Genomic DNA, 23,502 nt, shown 5'->3' on the forward strand with positions numbered 1-23,502 from the left:
TGCTGGTGCTGGAAGGCTCCGCGGTGGCCGGCTGTCTCGCCCTGGGGTGAGCCAGAGGCCCCGAGCCCCCCAGGGGCATCTGCACGCCCTGTGTGCGCACCCCCCAGCGGCCCCTCCCGCTCCACTCACAGGTCTCAGTGTCCCCTCCCCCCGTGCGGCAGGGCTGGCGGGAGGGCGAGTCGGCCTCTGCCCCTGGGAGCCTCATGTCCTCTGCCGTCGGCCACGCCTGGGTTAGGGGCCGGGCCGGTGCGGGGCGCCACCTCGTCCCCACGTACCACTCCCGGTCCCAGGGCCGGGGGCGGGTCTCCAGCGCGTGGCTGGGACCTCGCGGCATCCTGGGGCAGGAGGGGCGCCCGGCCTCCGCGCCTCACCCGCCCTCGCCCCCAGTTCATCCTCAGCGTCCGCCTGGACTACCGCCTGTCCTACCTGCTGTCGGTCTTCAAGAAGGAGTTCGTGGAGGTGTTCCCCATGCAGGACAGCGGCGCAGACGGCACGGCGCCCGCCTTCGACTCCACCAGTGAGCCCCGCCCTCCCCTGCTCGCCGCGGAGGAGGAGGCTCAGAGGGGCTGTGTGACTGGCCCAGGGACACACAGCAGTGGGTGGGGGCTGGGGGGCACCCTGGGGTCGGAGTTTTCCAGTCTGCAGAGATTTCCCCTCCACTGTTTCGCTGAACCGCCACAGTGAGGGGTTAAGGCAGGGAGCGTTCCCTCCATTTTCTTAGGGGGGGAACAGGCCTGCAGAGGGGCCGGGACTTGCCCAAGGTCACGCGGTCGGTCAGAGCTACCTGACTCGCAGCCCGGGGTGTTGTGTCCTGGAAACCCCCTAGGGAGGGCGAGGCAGGGGTGGGATGGGGAGGCAGGCGGGGGTGGGATGGGGAGTGCAGGCGGGGGTGGGATGGGGGCAGGCGGGGGTGAGATGGGGAGGCAGGCGGGGGGATGGAGTGCAGCGGTGGATGGGGAGAGCAGGCGGGGGGTGGGATGGGGAGTACAGGCGGGGGGTGGGATGGGAGTGGCAGGCGGGGGTGGGATGGGGGAGGCAGTCGGGGGTGGGATGGGAGTGCAGACGGGGGTGGGATGGGGAGTGCAGGCGGGGGTGGGATGGGGAGGCAGGCGGGGGTGGGATGGGGAGGCAGGGGCGGGTGGGAGGCAGGCGGGGGTGGGATGGAGTGCAGGCGGGGGTGGGATGGAGGAGGCAGCGGATGGGGTGCAGGCGGGGGTGGGATGGGAGTGCAGGCGGGGGTGGGATGGAGGCAGGCAGGGATGGGAGGCAGGCAGGGGTGGGATGGGAGTGCAGGCGGGTGGAGGGATGGGGAGGCAGGCGGGGGTGGGATGGGAGTGCAGGCGGGGGGTGGGATGGGAGGCAGGCAGGGATGGGAGGCAGGCAGGGGTGGGATGGGAGTGCAGGCGGGGTGGGATGGGGAGGCAGGCGGGGGTGGATGGGGCAGGCGGGGGTGGGATGGGAGTGCAGGCGGGGGTGGGATGGGGAGGCAGGCGGGGGTGGGATGGGGAGGCAGGCGGGGATGGGGTGGGAGTGCAGGGGGGAGGGGTGGGATGGGAGTGCAGGCGGGGGCGGATGGGGAGGCAGGCGGAGGATGGGAGGCAGGCGGGGGCGGGAATGGGGAGGCAGGCGGGGGCGGGATGGGAGGCGGAGCGGCCGCCCCGGGCCAGTGCAGGGAGGGTGGTCTGGGCCACGCTGCTGCCCCTCTTCCCGCCCCCACCGTCCCCCTCTGCCCGCAGCTGCCAACATGAACCTGGACCGCATCGGCGAGCAGGCGGAGGCCATGTTTGGAGTGGGGGTGAGCAGGTTGGGGGTGCTGGGAGAGTGGGGGTGCCCACCCCGCAGGGACCCCTCTTGGGACGGCATGGGTTTCCCCAGGCTGGGGCCGGCCCCATGGTGTAGGGGCCACCCGGCCGTGCCCTGCCGCCCTGCCCCGGGCCTCTGCCGCAGGACCTGGGTCAAGTGGCTGGGAGAACACCCCCGTCCCACCACGGCGGGGAGGTGACGGGGGCCCGGCGCGGACCCCGGGGCTGATGCCAGAGTGCTGAGCAAGCGGGGCAGGGTACCCAGTAGGCCGGCTGTGCCATGCCTTGGGCGCCGGGTAAAGCCTTGGAATCCCGTCATAAAATTCACAAGAGAGAGCACAGGAGGTTAGAGAGGAGGCCGAGGGCGTCGAGATACAGCCGTGAAACCCTTAGGGGGAGCACCAGATTTGAAGGGACAGGTTCGTGCCCATGACCGACCGCCGCCAGTGCCCCCAGTCCTGCCCCTTCCGCACACGTGGGAGCGTAAGTGCTCCTGCGCGGTTTCTGCGACATCTGGGATCTCCAGGGGTGACGGAGTCATCCCCGCGGCGCTCGCGCCCCCTCCCTATCGAGGAAGTGGGGTATCTGGGTCAGAGATTCAAGGCGTGGTTTGCCCCACCTCTGCTTGCGGTCCGACGCCCATCCTGGACGCCCCCTCTGAGGACCCCACGTCCCAGGGCCCCTGCGGGGGTTTGTCTGTGCCGGGAGCTCCGTGGGGACGTGGGTCCCTCGGGGCTCAGGGAGCGGCTCTCGGCGCCCGCAGAGAAGACGAGCAGCATGCTGGAGGTGGACGACGAGGGCAGGCCGCACCTTCCTGCGCGTGCTCATCCACCTCACCATGCACGACTACGCGCCGCTGGTCTCGGGCGCCCTGCAGCTGCTCTTCAAGCACTTCAGCCAGCGCCAGGAGGCCATGCACACCTTCAAGCAGGTGCCCCCCCAGCCCGTCCCTGCTCCCAGGAGGCCATGCACACCTTCAAGCAGGTGCCCCCCCAGCCCGTCCCTGCTCCCAGGAGGCCATGCACACCTTCAAGCAGGTGCCCCCCCCCAGCCCGTCCCTGCTCCCAGGAGGCCATGCACACCTTCAAGCATGTGCCCCTGGCCCCCGGGAGGCGGGGAGGCCCGGGGCCCCGTCCCTGCTCCCAGGAGGCCATGCTTCAAGCAGGTGCCCCCGGGCCCCGGGAGGCGGGGAGGCCCAGGGCCCCGTCCCTGCTCCCAGGAGGCCATGCTTCAAGCAGGTGCCCCCGGCCCCCGGGAGGTGGGGAGGCCCGGGGCCCCGTCCCTGTTCCCAGGAGGCCATGCTTCAAGCAGGTGCCGCTGGCCCCCGGGAGGCGGGAGGCCTGGGCCTCGTCCCTGCTCCCAGAAGGCCATCCTTCAAGCAGGTGCTACCCCGCCTGGCCCGCGGGAGGCGGGGAGGCCCGGGGCCCCGTCCCTGCTCCGAGCAGACAAGGCCGCCAGGCCACGCAGGGCCAGTGCTGCGGGTGCGCCCGGCTCCGGGAGGGGCGAGGTTTCTCAGCCTCGGTGAGCGCCTTCAAGGCGAGGACCGCGTCTTGGACGCCTTCGTCTCCTCTCAGCTACGTCAGTGCCTGGCGCGGCCTAGACTGAGTTCTGGTGGGGACTGCGCTTTACAGTTTGCAAGCTCCACGCAGTGCGCCGGCCTTAAGGCTCCAAATCCCACCTGGCGTGTGGGCAGCCCTCACTAAGGGCAACTGGGGTTTTTTGTTTTGTTTTTTTTTAGGTACCCAGGCTGGGGATTGAACCTGGGACCTCGTGTGGGAAGCCGGCTCAACCACTGAGCCACGTCTGCTTCCCTGAATTGGGGTTTTTGTTTTTACGGGGCACCGGGGACCGAACCCGGGCCCTCCCGTGTGGGCAGCAGGTGCCCAACTGCCTGAGCCGCATCCGTTCCCCTGCTGGGCTTTGTTGCCGCAGGGTCCGTTTCTCTCGGGACTGGTGTTTAGTGAGTGCCTGTTGCATCCTGGGCACCGAGCACTGTACTCAGACTACCCTACGGGATCCTCTTGGAGCCCTGACAACGCGGTTACTGCTCTCATTCCCATTTGCCAGAGGGGGCACGTCAAGGTGCAGGGGGCCTCAGCCCCTGCCCACAGACCCAGAGTAAGGTGGGAGTGAGACTTGGGTGGGGCCTCAGGGCGCAGGTCCCTTTGGCAGCCGCGTTCAGGGATGCCCCAGTGCTTGGCCCTGCCTGTTTGGAGACTGGTGAGTGGTAGGCGACGGCAGCACGTGGCATGCGTCAGTGAGTCACAGAGCCTGGTAACGTGGCAGCTCGGGCGGGTGGGGAGTGCAGGGTGGCCTGTGGCCCTCAGGGAAGGCTTCCTGGAGGAGGTGGCCTTGTGGCAGGGCCGTCAGTAGGATTTGGCTTTGGGGAGAGGAACAGGGTGGAGGTGGGGCGACTCCAGGAGTGGAGGCCCCGGGACGGACGGCGCTTGGAGCTGTCAGAGGCGGCGGCCCTGGGGGTGCTCACCAGGCAGCCCCGACCATGTCCTGCAGGTGCAGCTGCTGATCTCGGCCCAGGATGTGGAGAACTACAAGGTGATCAAGTCAGAGCTGGACCGGCTGCGGACCATGGTGGAGAAGTCGGAGCTGTGGGTGGACAAGAAGGGCAGCGGCAAGGGCGAGGAGGGCGAGGCGGGGGCCGCCAAGGACAAGAAGGAGGTGAGTGCGGCCGCGGGGGGGCGGGGCGGGGCGCCCGGGGGGGCCCGCTGACCCCGGCCTCTGCCCCCAGCGGCCCACGGATGAGGACGGCTTTCTGCAGCCCCCTGGGGAGAAGAGCAGCGAGAACTACCAGATCGTCAAGGGCGTGAGTGGGCGCCGTGCGCGGGGGGCGGGGTCAGCCGGCCGCCTCCACCTCCCCTTCTTCCGGCTTTTCCTGCGCCCTAAAAACAGGCCCGCCGGGGTCCAGCTGGGGTTATTGTAAAGCAGAAGGAATTTAGCAAGTGCCCCTTCACAGCTCGTTGTGCCTGTTTCTATGGGTGGAGTTGGGGTGTGTGGGGCTCCCCGTCTTGTTCTGATGACCTGATTCAGCAGCCTTTCCCCCTTCCTGTCCCCCATGTCCGCTGGGACCCGGCTCTGGTGGGCTCGGGGGGGAGGGAAGGGGTCCCGGGCTCACCCCTCTGCCCCCCTAGATCCTGGAGCGGCTCAACAAGATGTGCGGCATCGGGGAGCAGATGAGGAAGAAGCAGCAGCGGCTGCTCAAGAACATGGACGCCCACAAGGTCATGCTGGACCTGCTGCAGATCCCCTACGACAAGGTGCCGCTGCCGCCGGCCCGGCCCTGACCCCTGACCCCTGACCTCTGACCCAAGGCCGGCCTCACCCTGACGTGACCCAAGCCGATCTCCAGCCCCTCTGCCGATGAACCCAGCCTCACCCTGACCTTTAACCTCGACCTGTCCCCAGACACCCCTGAGTCCAGGCTGGGTGTCGTCTCCACCTTTGACCCTCGGCCCCTTGTCTTGATCCACTTCAACCTTGACCTGATCCCAGCCTCACCCTGACCTTGATCTGACCCCAGCATCTGTTCCACACACGCCAGCCTGACTGCGATCGTCTCCGCCCGTCGCAGTCTTTGCCCCCGAGCCCCCTTCCTAGGGACTCCCATGACCCCATCTGCCCTTAGCCCCTCCTTGACTGCACGCCAGTTCAGCTCCGGTCTCACCCCGCCCTGAGCCCTGATTTCCATCCCTGACCCTAGGCCAGCCCTCACCGCGCCTTCCCGCCCGCCGCCACACTGGCCCCTGGCGCCGTCCTCTGCTTCCTCTCACCTTGATAGGCCCGAGATGCTGACCTTGACCCTTGCTTGCCGCCTCTCAGCCCGGGGTCCCCCCTCGGCCTCGGGCCTGTGAGCCCCCTTGCGTCTCTGCCTCCTGACCTGGGGGCCGCCCCACCCTGCCTGCCTCCGGTGTCACCCAGCACCCTCTGCCCTCCTCTGTACCCAGGGCGATGCCAAGATGATTGAGATCCTGCGCTACACGCACCAGTTCCTGCAGAAGTTCTGTGCGGGGAACGCGGGCAACCAGGCCCTGCTGCACAAGCACCTGCACCTCTTCCTCACGCCCGGGGTGCGCGAGGGCGGGGGCACCCGGGAAGGCAGGGGCGGGGCCCGGGTCCCCCCTCTGATGCCGCCCCCCCCACCAGCTCCTGGAGGCGGAGACCATGCAGCACATCTTCCTGAACAACTACCAGCTGTGCTCCGAGATCAGCGAGCCCGTGCTGCAGCACTTCGTGCACCTGCTGGCCACCCACGGGCGCCACGTGCAGTACCTGGACTTCCTGCACACCGTCATCAAGGCCGAGGGCAAGTACGTCAAGAAGTGCCAGGACATGATCATGACCGAGGTGAGGGCCTGGGGGTCCCCGGGAGCCCTGTGCTGGGCCTGGCGGGGGGACGGGAGGGCACAGGAGGAGGAACTTGGGTGGTGGGTCCTGGGGCACCCGAGAGGGAGAACTCAGGCTGCGGGTCCGGGAGAACTCAGGCTGCGGGCGAACAGAACTCAAATGGGGGCCCAGTAGAACTTGGGCAGGGGGGCCTGGAATCAGACCCCAGGCCTGGGAGAACCCCAGCACTCGGTCCTTCACTTATGACTCGTCGTCGTTTATTTAAAAGTCTCGAAGCATCCACAACATGCCGAGGGCGGTTAGGCCTGGGGGGCTCAGCTGGGTGGCTGGAGCCCCAGCGTCGGGCGCATAGTAGTTCCTCAATGAACTCTTGCCTCTTGAAGGCATGAAGGCTGAGGCTGGGTCTCCCCTTGAGCATCTTGCGGTGTAGAGGGGAAAGGAGCAAATGCTGGAAGGAGATTAGGGACGTAAGCAACGAGACGCCACGTCCTGGAGTGTCGAGGAACGCCAACCTTCAGATCATTAGCCAGAGAACCTGCTCTAGTAACCGACTGTAGAAATGAGCCGTGGAAGTACAGTCTTATCAGTTCGTCATTCACTGGTGCGATCCTTCTGCTACGACTAATGCCGTCGCAGCGTGCGTGCCGCGAGGGTTTGAGTTACAGGCTGTAGGAGCACAGGGGAGGGAAGGGGTGAGCCGGGCAGGGTGGGACCAGAGAGGGCTTCCTGGAGGAGGCCACCCTGAGACAGCCCAAGCGGTTCCCTTGCCGTAGGGGAGAAGGGGGGACTTCCCGGTCGAGGGGCCGGCATCCCCGGGGGCGGAGGGCCGGGGAGCCCCAGAAATGCAGGCAGGAGCGAGCGCCGGGCGGCTGGCGTGCGCGGGAGGAGGGCGCGAGGGGCCTCACGCGCGCGCCACCCGCAGCTGACCAACGCGGGCGACGACGTGGTGGTGTTCTACAACGACAAGGCCTCGCTGGCGCACCTGCTGGCCATGATGAAGGCCGCCCGCGACGGCGTGGAGGACCACAGCCCCCTCATGTACCACATCTCCCTGGTGGACCTGCTGGCCGCCTGTGCCGAGGGCAAGAACGTCTACACCGAGATCAAGTGCACCTCCCTGCTGCCCCTGGAGGACGTGGTGTCCGTGGTGACGCACGAGGACTGCATCACGGAGGTGCGTGCCGGGCGGGTCCCCGGGCGGGCAGGGGCGCGGGCGGCCGGGGGCGCGGAGCGGGAGCCCGAGCGCGTGTGCTGGCTGCCCAGGTGAAAATGGCCTACGTGAACTTCGTGAACCACTGCTACGTGGACACGGAGGTGGAGATGAAGGAGATCTACACCAGCAACCACATCTGGACGCTCTTCGAGAGCTTCACCCTGGACATGGCTCAGGTCTGGCCCTGCGGGGGCGGACGCGGGGCCGCAGGGGCGCCACCCCGGCGTCAGGTCACCAGGCATCTCCCTCTCCGGCCCCAGGTCTGCAGTAAGCGTGAGAAGCGCCTGGCGGACCCCACGCTGGAGAAGTACGTGCTGACCGTCGTGCTGGACACCATCAGCGCCTTCTTCAGCTCGCCGTTCTCGGAGAACAGCACCTCCCTGCAGGTGAGTGCTGCTGCTCGCCAGCCCGGGAGGCTGACGTGTGTAGGGAAGGGGCAAGATCAGAACGTGTATTCGTATTCGCTTGTATTGCGTAAAGAAGCAGCAGAAGGATACACGAGCATGTTAGTTATCAAAGCTGTGTAACAAATACACCTTCCTCCAATGTATTGTCCCACGGTTTCTGTGGGTCAGGAATTAACGTGGGCACTGTGCCATCAGATAGGATTTCCTAAATTCAGTGGGTGCGATGGATCTTGGGATGGCGGGGGACAGGTGGCAGCACTTAATTGCCCCAGGCAAAGCGGGCGTAATTTCCATCATGGGCAGCAGGCCCAAAGCGGTAGTCGGAATGGCCGGCTGGCGGAGGCCTCTGCGTTGGCTGGTTGATCACAGGCCCTACTTGATCTGCGTGAGAGCAAGAGCTCTGGTCTAACTCGAATCCCTGCGAGACCACGGCCTTCAGTCCACTCCCAGATTCCCAGGCTTGCCGCTGCGCAGGCCCGGAGCCCCCCCTTGAACGCGGTGGAGGGGGCTTCCCTCGAGGAAGGACCCCGCGTCCCTGCCCAGATCAGAAAGGAACACCGGAAGGACAGACACGAAACCCAGGTGGAGGAGCCGGGAGGGGTGGGGATAGCGCCTCCGAGAGCGCGAGGAAGACGTTGGCGCCCATCCTCCCGGCAAGGGTGGACTTCTTTTGTCACCCGTGTTCGCCCTGCCCCGCCAGGCCCCTCTGGGAACACGGGACTCAGCTTTCCCCACCTCCCGTCAGCCCCTGGTGGGGTGTGGGGGATGGGGACGATGGGGATGCGGTGGGGGCAAGGCTTCCCAAAGCCCACCTTTCGGTTCTTGCACCGGGTAAACCCATCCCCTGCTCACAACACTGAATCAGCTTGAGCTTTTTTAAAGGGCAGCAGCAGGGCTGTGCGCCTTGGGCGTGGGGTCCCTCCCAGGGCTGCCGTGCGCAGCTGGGCAGGTGGCGCACTGCTGAGAGGAAAGGGGCCAGCTCTTTCCAACCGGCCCTAAGGCCCGGTGGGGGCCCTGACCCTCTGCCCAGGTCTGCTCTCAGCGAGCCGCAGTCACGGCCCCGGGGCTGCCCGGGGAGGGCTGGGCTGCATCCGCGGGTCATGTGCCTCTTGCAGACGCACCACGCGCTCGTGGTCCAGCTGCTGCAGTGCACCGCCCGGCTGCTCGAGTGCCCGTGGCTGCAGCAGCAGCACAGGAGCTCCGTGGAAGCCTGCATCCGCACCCTCGCCATGGTGGGTGAGTGCGCCAGGGCCGCGGCCCCCTCCCCGTGCCCCGAGACCCACCAGCACCTGCTCCTCGCTGGTTCTCCGGAAGTCCTTCTGTGCAGCCCACTGGCATCTGAGATGGAGGGAAGTGGTTTTCTCCTGCATCACTTTTCCAGAGGGGGGAGCTTGTGGCGCTCTCTAACCAGGGTTCTGTTTTTTTGTACTTGTACATGGTTTCCAGGCAGCGGGGAGACCTGTGGCTGGTTAGGGAGAGCTGGGGAAGGGGAGAGGGCAGGGGTCAGAGTGGAGCGAGGATGGAACCCAGAGGCAGGGACCACTTCGTTTTACCCAAAAAGGAGAAACAGGCCCCTGAGCACCTCCAGTGGAGGCCGGGGTGGGGGTCCTCGCGCCCCGTCCCTCGTCGGGCTCAGCCGGCCCCAGTGCCAGCCCTGAGCCGGCCCCTCTGGCTGGCTGAGCCCCCGGCTGCAGGCAGCCCCCAGCAGCCTCGGCCTCTCCCCCCACCCCAGCCAAGGGCCGGGCCATCCTGCTGCCCCTGGACTTGGACGCCCACCTCAACTCGCTGCTGAGCAGCGGGGCCAGCGGCGTGGGCGCCCAGCGCAGCGCCTCCAGCTACAAGGCCGCCCCGCGGGCCTTCCCCCGCGTCACCCCCACCGCCAACCAGTGGGACTACAAGAACATCATCGAGAAGCTGCAGGTGGGTGGCCCCTGCGGGGGTGTCCCTGCCTGGGCTGCCCCGTCTTCCCAGGACGGGGCTGGTCAGCACCTCCCCTCTGCCTGGGGCCGGGGATCGAGAGGGTCACTGCGGGGGGAGCCAGGGCCAGCTAGGGGGGCAGGGGTCGGACCACCCCTCGCTCCTGATTTAGGCACCCCCTTGCTGTTGGCGGTGGAGAGGCGCTGTCAGGAGAGCAGAAGTCCCACGGAGGGCTGGGGGGCTGGAGGGAGGCGGGGCGTCCCCCCAGGGGCTCGGAGCGGACCGCGTGCCACGTGGGGGGCAGTCCTGTGCATCCGGGGCGCCTCGGCAGCACGCCAGGGCCCCCTCCCCGGCCTCAGCCCTGCCCCCTCCCTGGCCTGGGCTCTGGGCAGCCTGTGCCGGGCGCTTGAAGGGAGCACGCAGCCCAGCCCCCGCTGCCCCCCGGGCCGCCCACCGCAGGACATCATCACGGCCCTGGAGGAGCGGCTGAAGCCCCTGGTGCAGGCCGAGCTGTCGGTGCTGGTGGATGTCCTGCACTGGCCCGAGCTGCTCTTCTTGGAGGGCAGCGAGGCCTTCCTGCGCTGCGAGAGCGGGGGCTTCCTGTCCAAGTGAGCGCCGTGCCCACCCGGGGGGAGGGCAGGGGGCGGGCCGGGGGGGCGTGCTGGGCCTGGAGGGCCTGGGGGTGTTCCTGCCCGTGGAGGGGCGGCGGCTGGGCCCCAGAGCAGCAGCGGCGGGGGGCTGCCCTGAGTGCGCCCCCTGCCCGCGCCCCAGGCTGATCCAGCACACCAAGGACCTCATGGAGTCGGAGGAGAAGCTGTGCATCAAGGTGCTGCAGACGCTGCAGCAGATGCTGCTCAAGAAGGCCAAGTACGGGGACCGGGTGAGTGCCCGGGCAGCCGGAGCCGGGGGTGGTGGGGGCGCCGTGCGGGGTCGGGACGCGTCCACCCAGGGCCTCACATGCGTCTCCCCCCAGGGCAACCAGCTGCGCAAGATGCTGCTACAAAACTACCTCCAAAGCCGCAAGTCCAGCTCGCGGGGGGACCTCCCGGACCCCACAGGTGCTGGTCAGTGCCGCCCCCCTCCCCCCACCGCGGCCTCTCGGCCCGGGCCCCCCGCCCCCGCCCCCTGCCAGCGCGTGCTCCCCCCACAGGCGCGGACCAGGACTGGTCGGCCATCATGGCCACCCAGTGCCGGCTGGACAAGGAGGGCGCCACCCGGCTGGTGTGCGAGCTCATCACGAGCACGAAGCACGAGAAGATCTTCCAGGAGAGCATCGGCCTGGCCATCTGCCTGCTGGATGGCGGCAACACCGAGATCCAGGTGGGCGCCCGCCCTCGGCCGCCGCGTCCCCGCCGGCCTGTGCCCCGCTCGGCTGCCCACTCTCAGCCCGTCTCAGGCCCCCGTCCTTCCTCTTCGCGTCCTCCGCAGCCTTGGTGCCCCCTTCTTCCTCTCTGGTTGCTTTCTCATCCATTCGTTCCTCATTCGTTCGTTCGATGCCCGGCCCCATTCCGGGCACCGGGGGGTCTGCAGTGAAGAGCGCGCTGTGTCCCCGGGGTCTTTCGCCCCAGTGGGGCCGGCGGCTGTTAAAGATAATTCCCGTGAGACAGGGTGCATGGCGGATGTGATCCGGCAGGCGAGGGCTTCGGGTGTGCTGGGGACGGGGCTGTCCCTAAGGGCGTAATCGGGGCGACCTGAAAGGACATCGTTTGAACGGGCCCCCGGAGGAAGGGAGCCACGTGGATGCGTCGGGGGAGAGCATGTGGGGCAGAGGAGGCAGCCGGGGCAGGGGGCGGGGGTGATGGGGCCAGGGAGGGAGCCGGTGGGACGCGGGGCCAGGGAGGCAGCCGGCCACCGCGAGGCTCTCCTGGGGGTGAGATGGTGGCCCTGCAGGTGCTCGAGCAGGGGAGGGATGGAGACTTGAGAGGGAGCCGCGGCCGGGGCGCGGGAGCCGGCGCGGGGCAGGCGCAGGGCTGGCGAGGAGGCCTGTCAGCGCCCACGTCACGGTGACAGCCCCGCCTGCCCTCGCCGCAGGGCACGGGGGCCTCCGTCCCTCCCAGCCTCAGTCTGGTTTGGGTGTGTGTCGGGGCCCGTCTCTGCCCTGTCCTTGTCCCCGCCGCACAGGGAGCTGGGCCCCGTGCTAAGGCTGCCTCCTCCGCCTCTAGAAATCCTTCTACAACCTGATGACCAGCGACAAGAAGTCAGAGCGCTTCTTCAAGGTGCTGCACGACCGCATGAAGCGGGCCCAGCAGGAGACCAAGTCCACGGTCACCGTCAACATGAGTGACCTGGGCAGCCAGCCCCGGGAGGACCGCGAGCCGGCGGGCCCTGCGGCCAAAGGTCAGAGAGCGCGGTGGTGGGCGGTTGCGGAGGGCGAGGGGCGGGGCTCACGGGGCACCGGGGGCTACGGCGGGGGGTCGAGCGGAGGAGGAGGGACGTGATGACTTCAGCGGGGTCCCCGGGGGCGGGGGGGGTGCCGAGGGCAGGGGAGGGCCGCTCCCAGCCGCCGCAGCTCCGCCCGCCTCCCCGCAGATCGCCTGGCCTCCTTCTCCACGCCTGGCTCTCTGTCCCGCTGCTCGCTGGGCCCCCGGCGGGGGCGCGAGGTGGGCGAGCGGGCGCAGAGCAACGAGATGGGCACGGCCGTGCTCATCATGCAGCCCATCCTGCGCTTCCTGCAGCTGCTCTGCGAGAACCACAACCGGGACCTGCAGGTGGGCGACCCCCCCTCCCCCCGCGGGATCGCGGGCCCCGGGCGGCCCCGGCGTCACCCCTTCCGTGCCCCGCAGAACTTCCTGCGCTGCCAGAACAACAAGACCAACTACAACCTGGTGTGTGAGACGCTGCAGTTCCTGGACATCATGTGTGGCAGCACCACGGGGGGCCTGGGGCTGCTGGGGCTCTACATCAACGAGGACAACGTGGGCCTCGTCATCCAGACGCTGGAGACCCTCACCGAGTACTGCCAGGGCCCCTGCCACGAGAACCAGGTGAGCGGGCGCGGCGGCGGGGGGCGGGGAGGGGCGGCGGGGGCTGGGGCGAGCCTGAGGCCCCGCGGCGCCCGCCGCCTTCGCCAGAGCTGCATCGTGACGCACGAGTCCAACGGCATAGACATCATCACCGCGCTCATCCTCAACGACATTAGCCCCCTGTGCAAGTACCGCATGGACCTGGTGCTGCAGCTCAAGGTGGGGCCCGGGGCGGGCACGGGTGTGCGGGTGCCGGGCGGCAGGCGCGCGCGCCGGGTGGGGAGCGTGCGAGGTCTGCGTCGTGTGTGTGCGCGGGCGCAGGCCGTGGGGAAGCGGGCCTCCCACATGCGTGCAACGCGTGCACGTTGGCGGGTGCACACGGGTGTGCGAGCCTGCTGGGCGCTCAGGAGTGGAGCTAGCTGGGGTGATCTGCTGTCCCCGGAGCTGGGTGGGGTGGGGGAGTGGGCCTGGGGGCGCAGGCCGGGGGGGGGGGCGTGCCTGGGGAGGGCCGGGGGCTGGGGCCTCAGCTGGGCCTGCTGCCCGCCCCAGGACAACGCGTCCAAGCTGCTCCTGGCGCTGATGGAGAGCCGGCACGACAGCGAGAACACGGAGCGCATCCTCATCAGCCTGCGGCCCCAGGAGCTGGTGAGGCGGGGGGCGGTGCGCTGGGCTGCGCGGGTCGGGGGGGCGGCCCCCCATCCCCCTGCCCCCTGGGGCGGCCGTTGAGCAGGCGCTGCCCCTCCAGGTGGACGTCATCAAGAAGGCCTACCTGCAGGAGGAGGAGTGCGAGAACGCGGAGGTGAGCCCACGGGAAGTGGGCCACAACATCTACATCCTGGCGCTGCAGGTACCGGCCCCCCTCGCGGCCCCCGGGCCCGGGTCGCGCCCCCAGCGGCCCCCCGGGGTAACCGCGCCGCCCTGGCTCAGCTCTCCAGGCACAACAAGCAGCTGCAGCACCTGCTGAAGCCGGTGAAGCGCATCCAGGAAGAGGAGGCGGAGGGCATCTCTTCCATGGTGGGTGCCCCGGGGCAGGGCGTCTACCAGGGGCGGGGCTTCAGCCAGGGGCGGGGCTTCAGCCAGGGGCGGGGCTCTGGCCCTGGCAGAATCCAAGATGAGACCAGGGGCGGAGCCAGCTCAGGGAGCAGCTGCGGCTGGGGGCGTGGCCTGGGGTGGAGGGGGGAGCTTGGGGCTGGGAGCTGGTCTGGAAGGGGGCTGGGGTTCAGGACCAGAGCCCGCCTGGGGGGCCGGGAGTGGAAGTGGGAGCCGGGCCGAGTCTGGAAGCCTGAGTAGGGCCGACTTCCCCTGGCAGGACTGAGTGGGGGGCAGGCTGCCCTGGGGGGTTCTCTGGATAGGGCTCCCCCTCCCCCTCCCTTTGGCAGCAGACCCTAGCTGGGTCCTGGCTGGGGGGGTGGGCATCCTGGGGTGTCGTTCAGAGCTGGCTCAGCGGGCTCAGAAAGCCGGGCTGGGCTGCGGGGGGCTGTGGGCCCCATCTCATCGCCCCCCACCTGCAGCTCAGCCTCAACAACAAGCAGCTGTCGCAGATGCTCAAGTCGTCTGCGCCTGCACAGGAGGAGGAAGAGGACCCGCTGGCCTACTACAAGAACCACACCTCGCAGATCGAGGTGCCGGGGCGGCGGGCGGGCGGGGCACTGCCTGGGGGGCGTGCTGCCCGGGGCAGGGCTGCCCGGGGCGGGGCTGACGCGCTGCGCCCCCAGATCGTGCGGCAGGACCGCAGCATGGAGCAGATCGTGTTCCCGGTGCCCGGCATCTGCGAGTTCCTGACGGAGGAGACCAAGCACCGGCTCTTCACCACCACCGAGCAGGACGAGCAGGGCAGCAAAGTGAGCGACTTCTTCGACCAGTCCTCCTTCCTGCACAACGAGATGGAGTGGCAGCGCAAGCTCCGCAGTGAGGACCCCGGGGGGGCGCCGGGCGGGCTCTGCCGCTTACCCCCCGATGCCCCCAGGTGCCCCCACCCGCTGGCGGGAACCCCCCGCACCCCACCCCCAAGGACGGGCTCTCGCGTCGCGTTTCCCCCGAGGGCAGGCGGGGCTGGGGTGGACGGAGGGCGTAAAGCAGCTGGCCCTGACGCCCGCCCCCCAGGCATGCCGCTGATCTACTGGTTCTCCCGCCGCATGACCCTGTGGGGCAGCATCTCTTTCAACCTGGCCGTTTTCATCAACATCATCATTGCCTTCTTCTACCCTTACGTGGAGGGCGCGTCCACGGGTGAGCGGGGCTGGGGGCAGGCACCCCGGGGCCCGCGATGGTGCCCCGGGGCAGCAGAGCCTTGGGGCGGGCTGGCCCTGGGGACCAGATGGGGAGCAGGGAGGGGAGCTCCACCGTGCCCTCTGGGCTCTGCGCTGATGGGGGAGACAGGCGTTGGCCGCTGGGACACATGGAGTCCTTTTTTTTTTTTTGTCCGCTTCTGTTGTTGTCAGCGGCATGGGAATCTGTGTTTCTTTTTGTTGCATAATCTTGTTGTGTCAGCTCTCCGTGTGGGCGGCGCCATTCCTGGGCAGGCTGCACTTTCTTTCGCGCTGGGCGGCTCTCCTTACGGGGCGCACTCCTTGCGCGTGGGGCTCCCCTACGCGGGGGACACCCCTGCGTGGCAGGGCACTCCTTGCGCGCATCAGCACTGCGCATGGGCCAGCTGCACACGGGTCAAGGAGGCCCGGGGTTTGAACCGCGGACCTCCCATGTGGTAGACGGACGCCCTAGCCACTGGGCCAAGTCCGCTTCTCACACATGGGGTCCTTGACCACTGGGCTAGGTTGGGAGACCGCCCGCATGTCTGTAGCACACACAGGGGTGCCTGGGCCAGGAGCGAGGCGTGGATGATGTAAACAAGTGTTTCTGTAGCAATAGCTGGTCGGGGCCTCCCCGCTCAGGCCTGGAGGTGCAGGTCTGATGGGGGAGGCTTAAGGCCCAGTGACCAGAACTTGGTGGGGGGTGCTCCCGGCAGGGGTGGCGTCCTGGGGTCGCACGCGCTGGGCTGGGCCTGGCCTGCGCAGGCCTCGCTCAGCCCCTGCGCCCTGGGCCCCAGGTGTGCTGGGCTCTCCGCTCATCTCGCTGCTGTTCTGGATCCTCATCTGCTTCTCCATCGCCGCGCTGTTCACCAAGCGCTACAGCATCCGCCCGCTCATCGTGGCGCTCATCCTGCGCTCCATCTTCTACCTGGGCATCGGGCCCACGCTCAACATCCTGGGCACCCTCAACGTGAGCACGGAGGGAGCCCCTCCCCACACCCCCCTCGCGCATCGTGCAGTGGGGCCTGAGGCTGGCCTGCTCCTTCCCAGCGGCCGCTGCCTGCCCATCTCCGCCCCCTCTGCGCCGGGATCCCAGGTTCATTACACACCAGCAGTCGGGACCCTCTGTGCCTCCTCTCCCTCCCTCGACAGCTGGGGACAGCTGGCACTCGCAGACAGACTGCCAGGGTCGCTCTGGAACACCAGCTTCAGGGCTGTGTGCGGTAGTGCAGGTTGTGCACTGCCCAAAGGCACTGTTTGCACTGTAGACGTCGTAGATTTGTATATTGCAGCAATGTCTTTACAGATAGAAATTAAAGTGCTTTGCTCCCTGACTCAGCCAATTGCACCATCAAGGCCACGGGGTCTGCTTGGTCCTCATCCTCCTTTACCTGTACTGCAGTTCCCGGGAGCTGGGGGACCCAAGAGGCTTCTGAGTTCCAGGAGCTCATGTGTATTTCTGGAAGCGTTTTCCTTAAGGCCGCCCTGCTGGGCTGCGCAGGACAGCGCGCCTTCACCCTGCCTACCCCCGCTCTCTGCATTCGCCCCCAGCTGACCAACAAGATCGTGTTTGTGGTGAGCTTCGTGGGCAACCGTGGCACCTTCATCCGTGGCTACAAGGCCATGGTCATGGACATGGAGTTCCTCTACCACGTGGGCTACATCCTCACCAGCGTCCTGGGCCTCTTCGCCCACGAGCTCTTCTACAGCATTCTGGTGAGGCCTGCGGGGGGCGCTGGGCAGCACGGGCTCCTGGCGAGCTGCTCGCGGTTTCCCGCCCCAGCCTCTCCGCCTAGCCCTTGTGCTCCTGGGCTGTGGGGAATGGACTTCCAGAGCCCTCCACCTGGCCCATGCCTGCAGCACAGCGGGGCCTCAAGCCCGGGTTCTGGAGCCAGACCCCCTGGGCTGGAGCCCTGGCCTGGCCACTCCCAGCTGTGGGGCTCGGGGCAACTTTCCCGTTGGTAAAATGGGAGTAAGCACAGCACGCGCCTTCTAGAATAACTGTGACGATTAAAGGAGCTAATGCACCAAGAGCACGTAGACCGTTTCCTGGCACTTAGGAAGCGCCCTGCAGGGGCTGGCCCCCCTTTCCCGTGGTTGCTGGTGTCTGCCCACCTGCTGCAGCCCTTACACCTTCCCCTAAGGAGGCTCCTTTGGTGGCCTTGGCACTCTGTGTCCCCCCGAGAAGCCCCTGTTGCCAGGCGGACCCCAGTGGAGGAACCTGGGGCAAGCCGCCGGGAGCCCGAGCGGCCCTCGGCGGGTCCAGCGGTGGCCCTGGAGGGGCTGACCCGGGCCGGCCCCTCCCGGTCCCATCCCTGCCCCTGCAGCTCTTTGACCTCATCTACCGCGAGGAGACGCTGTTCAACGTCATCAAAAGCGTGACCCGCAACGGCCGCTCCATCCTGCTGACCGCCCTGCTGGCCCTCATCCTGGTCTACCTCTTCTCCATCGTCGGTTTCCTCTTCCTCAAAGACGACTTCATCCTCGAAGTCGACCGGCTGCCCGACAACCATTCCAAAGGTCTCAGCGGCTTCGTCTCCTGGCGCGCGCGGGGGTCACGTGAAATCTCGCTGGCTGAACGGCTGCAGTCAGGACCGGGACCTGGTGGCACTCGTCCCACAGGCTCTCTGCCTCAGTTTCTCCTCTTGGGGTGGCTCGTGCCAATCTGCCTCTCTCCTTCCTGGGACAGGCAGAGGGCGTGAGAGAGTCTTGGGTCTTCAACTCCCTAAAAACCACTTGCTCGAGAGGTGGAGCCCCTGGCAGACCCTGCCATGCACGTGAAACTCAGTGTTTTCAGGGGCTGCCCGTGTGCCGGGCTCGGGGAGATGGAGACCCCTCCCAGCCTTGGGCGTGCAGCCCAGCGGGGGCAGGACGTCAGCAGCCTTCACTTGTCCCCTTCGCGTTGGGCCCGAGAGCGACAGGGCAGCCTCTGGCCCTCCTGGTGACCTGTGCTTGTCCCTCCAGCCAGCCCACTGGGGATGCCGCACGGCGCCGCCGCCTTCATGGGCACGTGCAGCGGGGATGGCATCGACTGTGCCGCGGGCATCTCGGTCGCTGGGGCCCTGGAAGGTGAGGGCGCGCCTGCGGGAGCCAGGAGGGGGGGCGGTCGGCCCGGCGGGGGTCTGACCACACGCGCCGCCCACAGAGGACCAGGAGCCGGACGCCGCGGAGCGCGCCTGTGACACTCTGCTGATGTGCATTGTCACCGTCATGAACCACGGGCTGCGCAACGGCGGCGGTGTGGGCGACATTCTGCGCAAGCCCTCCAAAGATGTGAGCCCCGTGTCCCCGCCCCGTCCCTCCCGCCTCGAGGCCGCAGGCCCGGCGGGTCAGCGCCCGGGAGCGCCTTGCCCTTGGTCACAGCCCGCCGGGGCTCTTGGGTGTGGCTGAACCCCTGGGAAGGCCCTGCCCGCCTTCCCCACGCCCGGGCCGGGCGCCCTCCCCGAGCCTGGCACCGCGCGCTGTCGACCTGAGAGGAAAGGCCGCGTGGCCGTGCCCCGGGGCTGGGGAAGGCGTGAGTCAGCGAGTGGCCCAGCTCTGCTCGGCGCCCGGGCCTCCTCCAGGGCCCCAGCCCTCGGCCGCGGAGGGCAGGGTGGGGAAGCTGAGTCAGCGCCGCCGGGAGGCCTGGGAACTTGGCGCGGGGGCCTGGCGTGCGCAGCGTGGCAGGCTGCTCGTGGCAGGGGAGTGAGCAGCCGCCTCCCGCCGGGCAGAGGGGGCCCTCGGGGGCGGGCCGGGTCTGCGGGTGGGCACGGGGCTCACGGCTGACTGCCCCGCGTCGGAAATCTGTCCTCGCGCCCCACCTCCAGACATGCCCCCGGGCCTGGCGTCCTGTGAGCAGCTTCCTGATCCCGGCTCCGGCTTCCGGGCGCAGTTCCCTCTCCGCGGGGCGCCCTCGTCCCTTCTGCTGGGCTGGGCCCGGCGTCCCCCGTGGTCCCGTCTGGGTGGCCTTGCGGGCGGCGGGCCAGCCTGCCTGTGCCCCCGCAGGAGTCCCTCTTCCCGGCCCGCGTGGTCTACGACCTCCTGTTCTTCTTCATCGTCATCATCATCGTGCTGAACCTCATCTTCGGGGTGATCATCGACACCTTCGCCGACCTGCGCAGCGAGAAGCAGAAGAAGGAGGAGATCCTCAAGACCACGTGCTTCATCTGCGGTGAGGGCTGCGGCGCCCGCTCAGCCCCTGCCCGGCCCGCGGCCTCGGGGAGCCCTGGCCGGGCCGGCACTGCCTCTGCCGGCTGCTCCCGAGCTGGCAGAGAATGTGGCCGCCTGGATTTGGCACGGCGGAAGCTCTGCCTTTAAGCTCTCTCTGTTGCCACGTGACGCCCAGTCCGGGGCTTCCCCCTGCCCGGCCAGGGATCCCTGTACCCTCCGCAGCCACCCCAGCTGAGGACAGGTGCCGTCCCTGCTCCCCGGGCGTCGGGGAGGCCTGTGGCTGCTGCCCTCCCCTGGGCTGCCACTGCAGGAGGGCTGCGGGTGTGACAGGACAGGAGCCGGCGGCCAAGTGGCTGGTGCTCCAGCAGGGAAGTCATTCCACAGCCCGGGTGCCCGCGTGTGTGGCGTGAGAGCAGGTGCCCCACGCCCTCGAGAGGCGGCCCCGCCCCCGGGGACCCCGCGGCGGCTGTCGGAGGCCAGGTGGCCTCACGCTCGCCCTCTCGTCTTCAGGTCTGGAGAGGGACAAGTTTGACAACAAGACGGTGTCGTTTGAGGAGCACATCAAGTTCGAGCACAACATGTGGAACTACCTGTACTTCATCGTGCTGGTCCGCGTGAAAAACAAGACAGACTACACCGGCCCCGAGAGCTACGTGGCCCAGATGATCAAGGTGGGAGCGGGTGCCGTGCGCCCCCAGCGCCTTGCTCGGGAGGCCAAGCCGCGCGTTTCTGGAGTCAGGATTGCTGCTGTGCCGAGGCCCTGCGGCCGAGGTTGCTGGCGCCCCCAGGGCCCTGTCCGCGCTGACCTGGCCGGGCGAGGGGTGCGGGCAGCCGCAGACACGCGTGGAGAGGCCGGCGGGCGGCGGGAGCAGCTGGAGCCCTCCCCGCGGGCCCTGCCGGCCGCCCGCTGCCCCCCACGCGGGCGCTGGCTTCAGGAGAAAGTCCACGGCAAGCCCTCGGCCTGACAGGACACGTGGTGACCCTGCCCGTGGCCGCTGCTCTGGGGACCCCCCAGGGGAGCCTCTGCTAGCTCGAGAGGAGGGAGGACAGCTGTGCCCCAAAGTCTGGATGGTCCCAGGCTAGGAGGAGCCTGGAGGACCTTTGTAAAGTACAGACTTGGGAAGGAATAAAGAGATCTTCTCAATCTCTGCAGTAACGGGGGGAGCGGAGGCGGGAGTAATGCTTCAGTACGGGAGCCCCGTTTGCCTTCCAGGTCGCTGTGTTGACCTGGTCCTGCAGGGCAGGGCTGGGAGCCCACGGCCCGCTGCGAGGAGCCAGACGCTGCTTGGTGCTCCCCTCCCCGCGCCCCTCCCCACCCTGGGGTGCCGGCCCTCCTCGGCAGGGCCTCCCTCAGGCCCAGCTGCCATCCGACACCTGTCTTTTGGGTGGGGGGTGGTGGAGACTCAGGGCCTGGGCCCCACCTCTGGTGGGTGTTTAGAGAGTAAACAGATGGTGCCCGTGCCAGCCTTGAGTTCAGCAGCCCGGGCGTTTGGCGGAAGTCAGCCTGTCACAGGGCCGCTGCCCTGAACCGCAGAGGCCCCCACCAGCGGTCCGCGGGGACCCAGGCCAGCGCCATTTTCCCAGGACATGGCCCTGGCCGCGCTTGGGACAAGGCCGTGGCGGAAGACCTCCCATGCGATGTTGCTCCATGCGGCCGCCCAGGCTGGGCCGCCTGCTCACCCCTCACCCCTCCAGCCGCCCACTCACCCTCCTGCCGCCCGCTCACCCTCCGGCCGCCCGCTCACCCTCCTGCCGCCCGCTCACCCTCCGGCCGCCCGCTCACCCTCCGGCCGCCCGCTCACCCTCCTGCCGCCCGCTCACCTCTCTGGCCGCCCGCTCACCCTCTGGCCGCCCGCTCACCCTCCTGCCGCCCGCTCACCCTCCTGCCGCCCGCTCACCCCTCCGGCCGCCCGCTCACCCCTCCGGCCGCCCGCTCACCCCTCCGGCCGCCCGCTCACCCCTCCGGCCGCCCGCTCACCCTCTGGCCGCCTGCTCACCCCCGGCCACCCGCTCACCCGGCCTTCTTTTTCAGAACAGGAACCTGGACTGGTTCCCGCGGATGAGGGCCATGTCCCTCGTGAGCAGCGAGGGGGAGGGGGAGCAGAACGAGGTCCGCCTCCTGCAGGACAAGCTCACCTCCACCATGAAGCTGGTGTCGCACCTCGCCGGCCAGCTCAACGAGCTCAAGGAGCAGGTGCGCGCCGCCCCTGGCCCACCCCGGGGGCCCCCGCCGGGCAGCCTCCGACCCGAGGTCACAGGGCCGGGGGCCCCCACTGGGCAGCCTCCGACCCGAGGTCACAGGGCCGGGGACGCAGCGCTGCGCCTGCGTGCTCCCCCTGCCCCGGCCCCGCCCGTCCTCCCTGCTGGCCTCTGTTCCGGGGTCTGGGATGTGAGGGCAGGTCCCAGACAGATGCCCCCATGGACGGCTGGGGCTCGTACCCCTGCCCCGTGACCCTGAAGGAGGGCCAAGGGGACCCTGGCCGGCTATGTGGGCCCCTCTCGCTTGGCCCCGTGCTCCTCGCACTGCTGGCCAGTCCCTCCAAGGGCCGAGGAGGGGTTGAGGGCAGCCCTCTGCGTCTCAAGACCCCCCTTGCCCAGGCCGTGCCTCGCGGAAGGCAGGCGGCCCCTCTTGCAGGCGGCGTGGCTTCCCCGCTGCACCACGTCAGGGGGCCGTGACAGGCCGATGGGGGTCCTGGGGGGGGGACGACGTCCTCTCGGCACCCTGCGGGGCCGTGGCCTGCCGCCGCGCAGAACCGCAGCTGCGTCCCTGGGGGCAGGCTGGGCGCCGGCGGCCTGACCTGACCTGGCTCCCGTTCAACCCCAGATGACGGAGCAGCGGAAACGCAGGCAGCGCCTGGGCTTCGTGGACGTCCAGAACTGCATGAGCCGCTGAGAGCCGCGAGGACCCGTTGGACGCGGCGGCGCCCCTGCTCGGGCCGGGCGGCCCAGTGCCCCCTGCGGCCTGTCCAGGCTGCGTGTTCTTCCAGCCGCGGCGCCCGCTGTCAGGGCCCCCCAAACCCATGAGGCTCTGACCAGCGCTGGGGGGGCTCGGAGCAGACGGCGCTGCCTGGAGCCCTCGACAGGCTCAGAGACCCACGGGGACTTGGCTTACCTTCGTGCCTTGCAGGGACGCGCATCCTGGAGACCCGCCCCTAGAGCAATAACTGCCTGCCTGCACGCCCTGTGGGTGGTGAGGCGCGGGCCCCCCTCTATCTCCAAGCACTACATTTGGTTGCCGCCTGCCTCTGGGCTGGGTGGCAGTAATACTGTTACTAGTGATTTTAGGGCTGTTATTTAACTTATTTCAAGGGTGCCGCTCCCAGCCCTGCCCACCCACCCATCACCCTCCGTGCCTCAGATCTGCGGACCTCCCTGTCTGGGCCCAGCCCCCGCTCCCGGCGCAGCCCCAGCGGGATGCAATGGGCTGGAGCCCTGCTCCGGGGCCGGGCTCTCCCGGGCTGCCTGGGCTGTACGGGGCTGCGGTGTTAGAGGGGCTGGATTCTGACTGCTTGTTTTTTCTCCTTTTGGCGTAATGTTTTACGTATCTTTGGCCTGACAGCTAATGTGTTAATTGCCTTAAATAAATTAATAGAAATGGAGTCCACTGAAAAGGGATGGTGTTTCCTGCACTCCCCCGGGGCAGTGGGGAGGATGTGGCACTCTGGCGGAGGACGTGCGGTGCCCCGGTCCAGGCCTCGGGATGCTCCAGTGGCGTCCCTGCAGGGATTCCTAACGCGGCGGAAAAAGGCATGTTTTATTTTAGGCACTGACAAACCTCCTGAGGAGTGTAGGACTAAGGTCAGGAGCCTGCCTTCTCCCGTTCTGACCACTGAGGGTGCTGTCGGCCCCTGCCCTGCCCTTCTCTCAGCTGTTCTGGACAGAAGCAAGCTCAAGTAGGGCACGTGCACGTTTATGGTGACAGCAAAGGGTCATGGAGTAGTAAGGGGACCCTGTGTGTCCCCAGGCAGCAGGGCCTCTGTCCTGTGGCCTCCCGTACAACACTGAAGCCAACTGTAATCCCAGGAGTCAGCTGGGCCAGGCCTGTTGAGCGTCCCTCTGTCCCTATGCCAGCTTGGGGCAGTGGACCGAGCGCCAGCCTTCTCTGAGTCAGTGGGAACGAGCGTGTGCTCTGCTTTACCACCTCCCCGCTGCTTTCTGTTTGCAACAGGATGCCTTTTTCAATATTTACCGCTATGTTTGGCTCCGTCCCAAGACTTCCTACAACAAAAGGGAGCCCGAGACTCTTGCCAGGAGACGGCCAGACCCTGTTAGCGAGGTGGGGGCTCCTGTGACCCTGCAGGAAGCACCTTGTCCCAAGGCCCCGTGACCCTCCCTGCTGGCCAGGAGAGACGAGGCTTCCTCTCCCAGGAGCCTTCCCTGCCCTTGACCGATGGCCGTGGCCGACAGCGTGACACCCCTTCTCAGGCGAATCTTTCAAGAGCA

The 23,502-nt window shown here is 68.3% G+C and overlaps 1 protein-coding gene and 1 long non-coding RNA gene across 2 annotated transcripts in view; one reads left to right on the forward strand and one right to left on the reverse strand.

Moving 5' to 3' along the window:
* The window catches only part of ITPR3 (inositol 1,4,5-trisphosphate receptor type 3), a 65,185-nt gene extending 42,527 nt beyond the window's left edge, over window positions 1-22,658 (forward strand). Inside the window, 37 exon segments of the mRNA XM_058306576.2 lie at window positions 388-517; window positions 1,737-1,795; window positions 2,568-2,603; window positions 2,605-2,733; window positions 4,314-4,478; window positions 4,549-4,623; window positions 4,949-5,074; window positions 5,762-5,884; window positions 5,961-6,161; window positions 7,084-7,335; window positions 7,425-7,550; window positions 7,635-7,760; window positions 8,897-9,017; window positions 9,514-9,701; window positions 10,158-10,306; window positions 10,470-10,578; window positions 10,672-10,762; window positions 10,849-11,018; window positions 11,861-12,035; window positions 12,228-12,406; window positions 12,482-12,682; window positions 12,770-12,880; window positions 13,211-13,306; window positions 13,407-13,508; window positions 13,589-13,675; window positions 14,173-14,283; window positions 14,377-14,569; window positions 14,765-14,890; window positions 15,708-15,880; window positions 16,462-16,626; window positions 17,238-17,430; window positions 17,875-17,979; window positions 18,056-18,183; window positions 18,895-19,060; window positions 19,570-19,730; window positions 21,092-21,253; window positions 21,884-22,658. Of these exon segments, the coding sequence (XP_058162559.1) occupies window positions 388-517; window positions 1,737-1,795; window positions 2,568-2,603; window positions 2,605-2,733; window positions 4,314-4,478; window positions 4,549-4,623; window positions 4,949-5,074; window positions 5,762-5,884; window positions 5,961-6,161; window positions 7,084-7,335; window positions 7,425-7,550; window positions 7,635-7,760; window positions 8,897-9,017; window positions 9,514-9,701; window positions 10,158-10,306; window positions 10,470-10,578; window positions 10,672-10,762; window positions 10,849-11,018; window positions 11,861-12,035; window positions 12,228-12,406; window positions 12,482-12,682; window positions 12,770-12,880; window positions 13,211-13,306; window positions 13,407-13,508; window positions 13,589-13,675; window positions 14,173-14,283; window positions 14,377-14,569; window positions 14,765-14,890; window positions 15,708-15,880; window positions 16,462-16,626; window positions 17,238-17,430; window positions 17,875-17,979; window positions 18,056-18,183; window positions 18,895-19,060; window positions 19,570-19,730; window positions 21,092-21,253; window positions 21,884-21,952 (5,079 nt within the window). The 3' untranslated portion in view covers window positions 21,953-22,658.
* LOC139439969 (uncharacterized) lies at window positions 6,397-9,519 on the reverse strand. The gene is made up of 2 exons (XR_011650037.1): window positions 9,071-9,519; window positions 6,397-8,162 (listed from the first exon to the last, which is right to left on the reverse strand). It is a non-coding gene; the product is annotated as an uncharacterized lncRNA (long non-coding RNA).
* Window positions 22,659-23,502: the final 844 nt, after the last annotated feature.

Source organism: Dasypus novemcinctus, chromosome 11, assembly GCF_030445035.2.
Source record: "Dasypus novemcinctus isolate mDasNov1 chromosome 11, mDasNov1.1.hap2, whole genome shotgun sequence".
In the NCBI taxonomy this organism is placed as follows: Eukaryota; Metazoa; Chordata; class Mammalia; order Cingulata; family Dasypodidae; genus Dasypus; species Dasypus novemcinctus.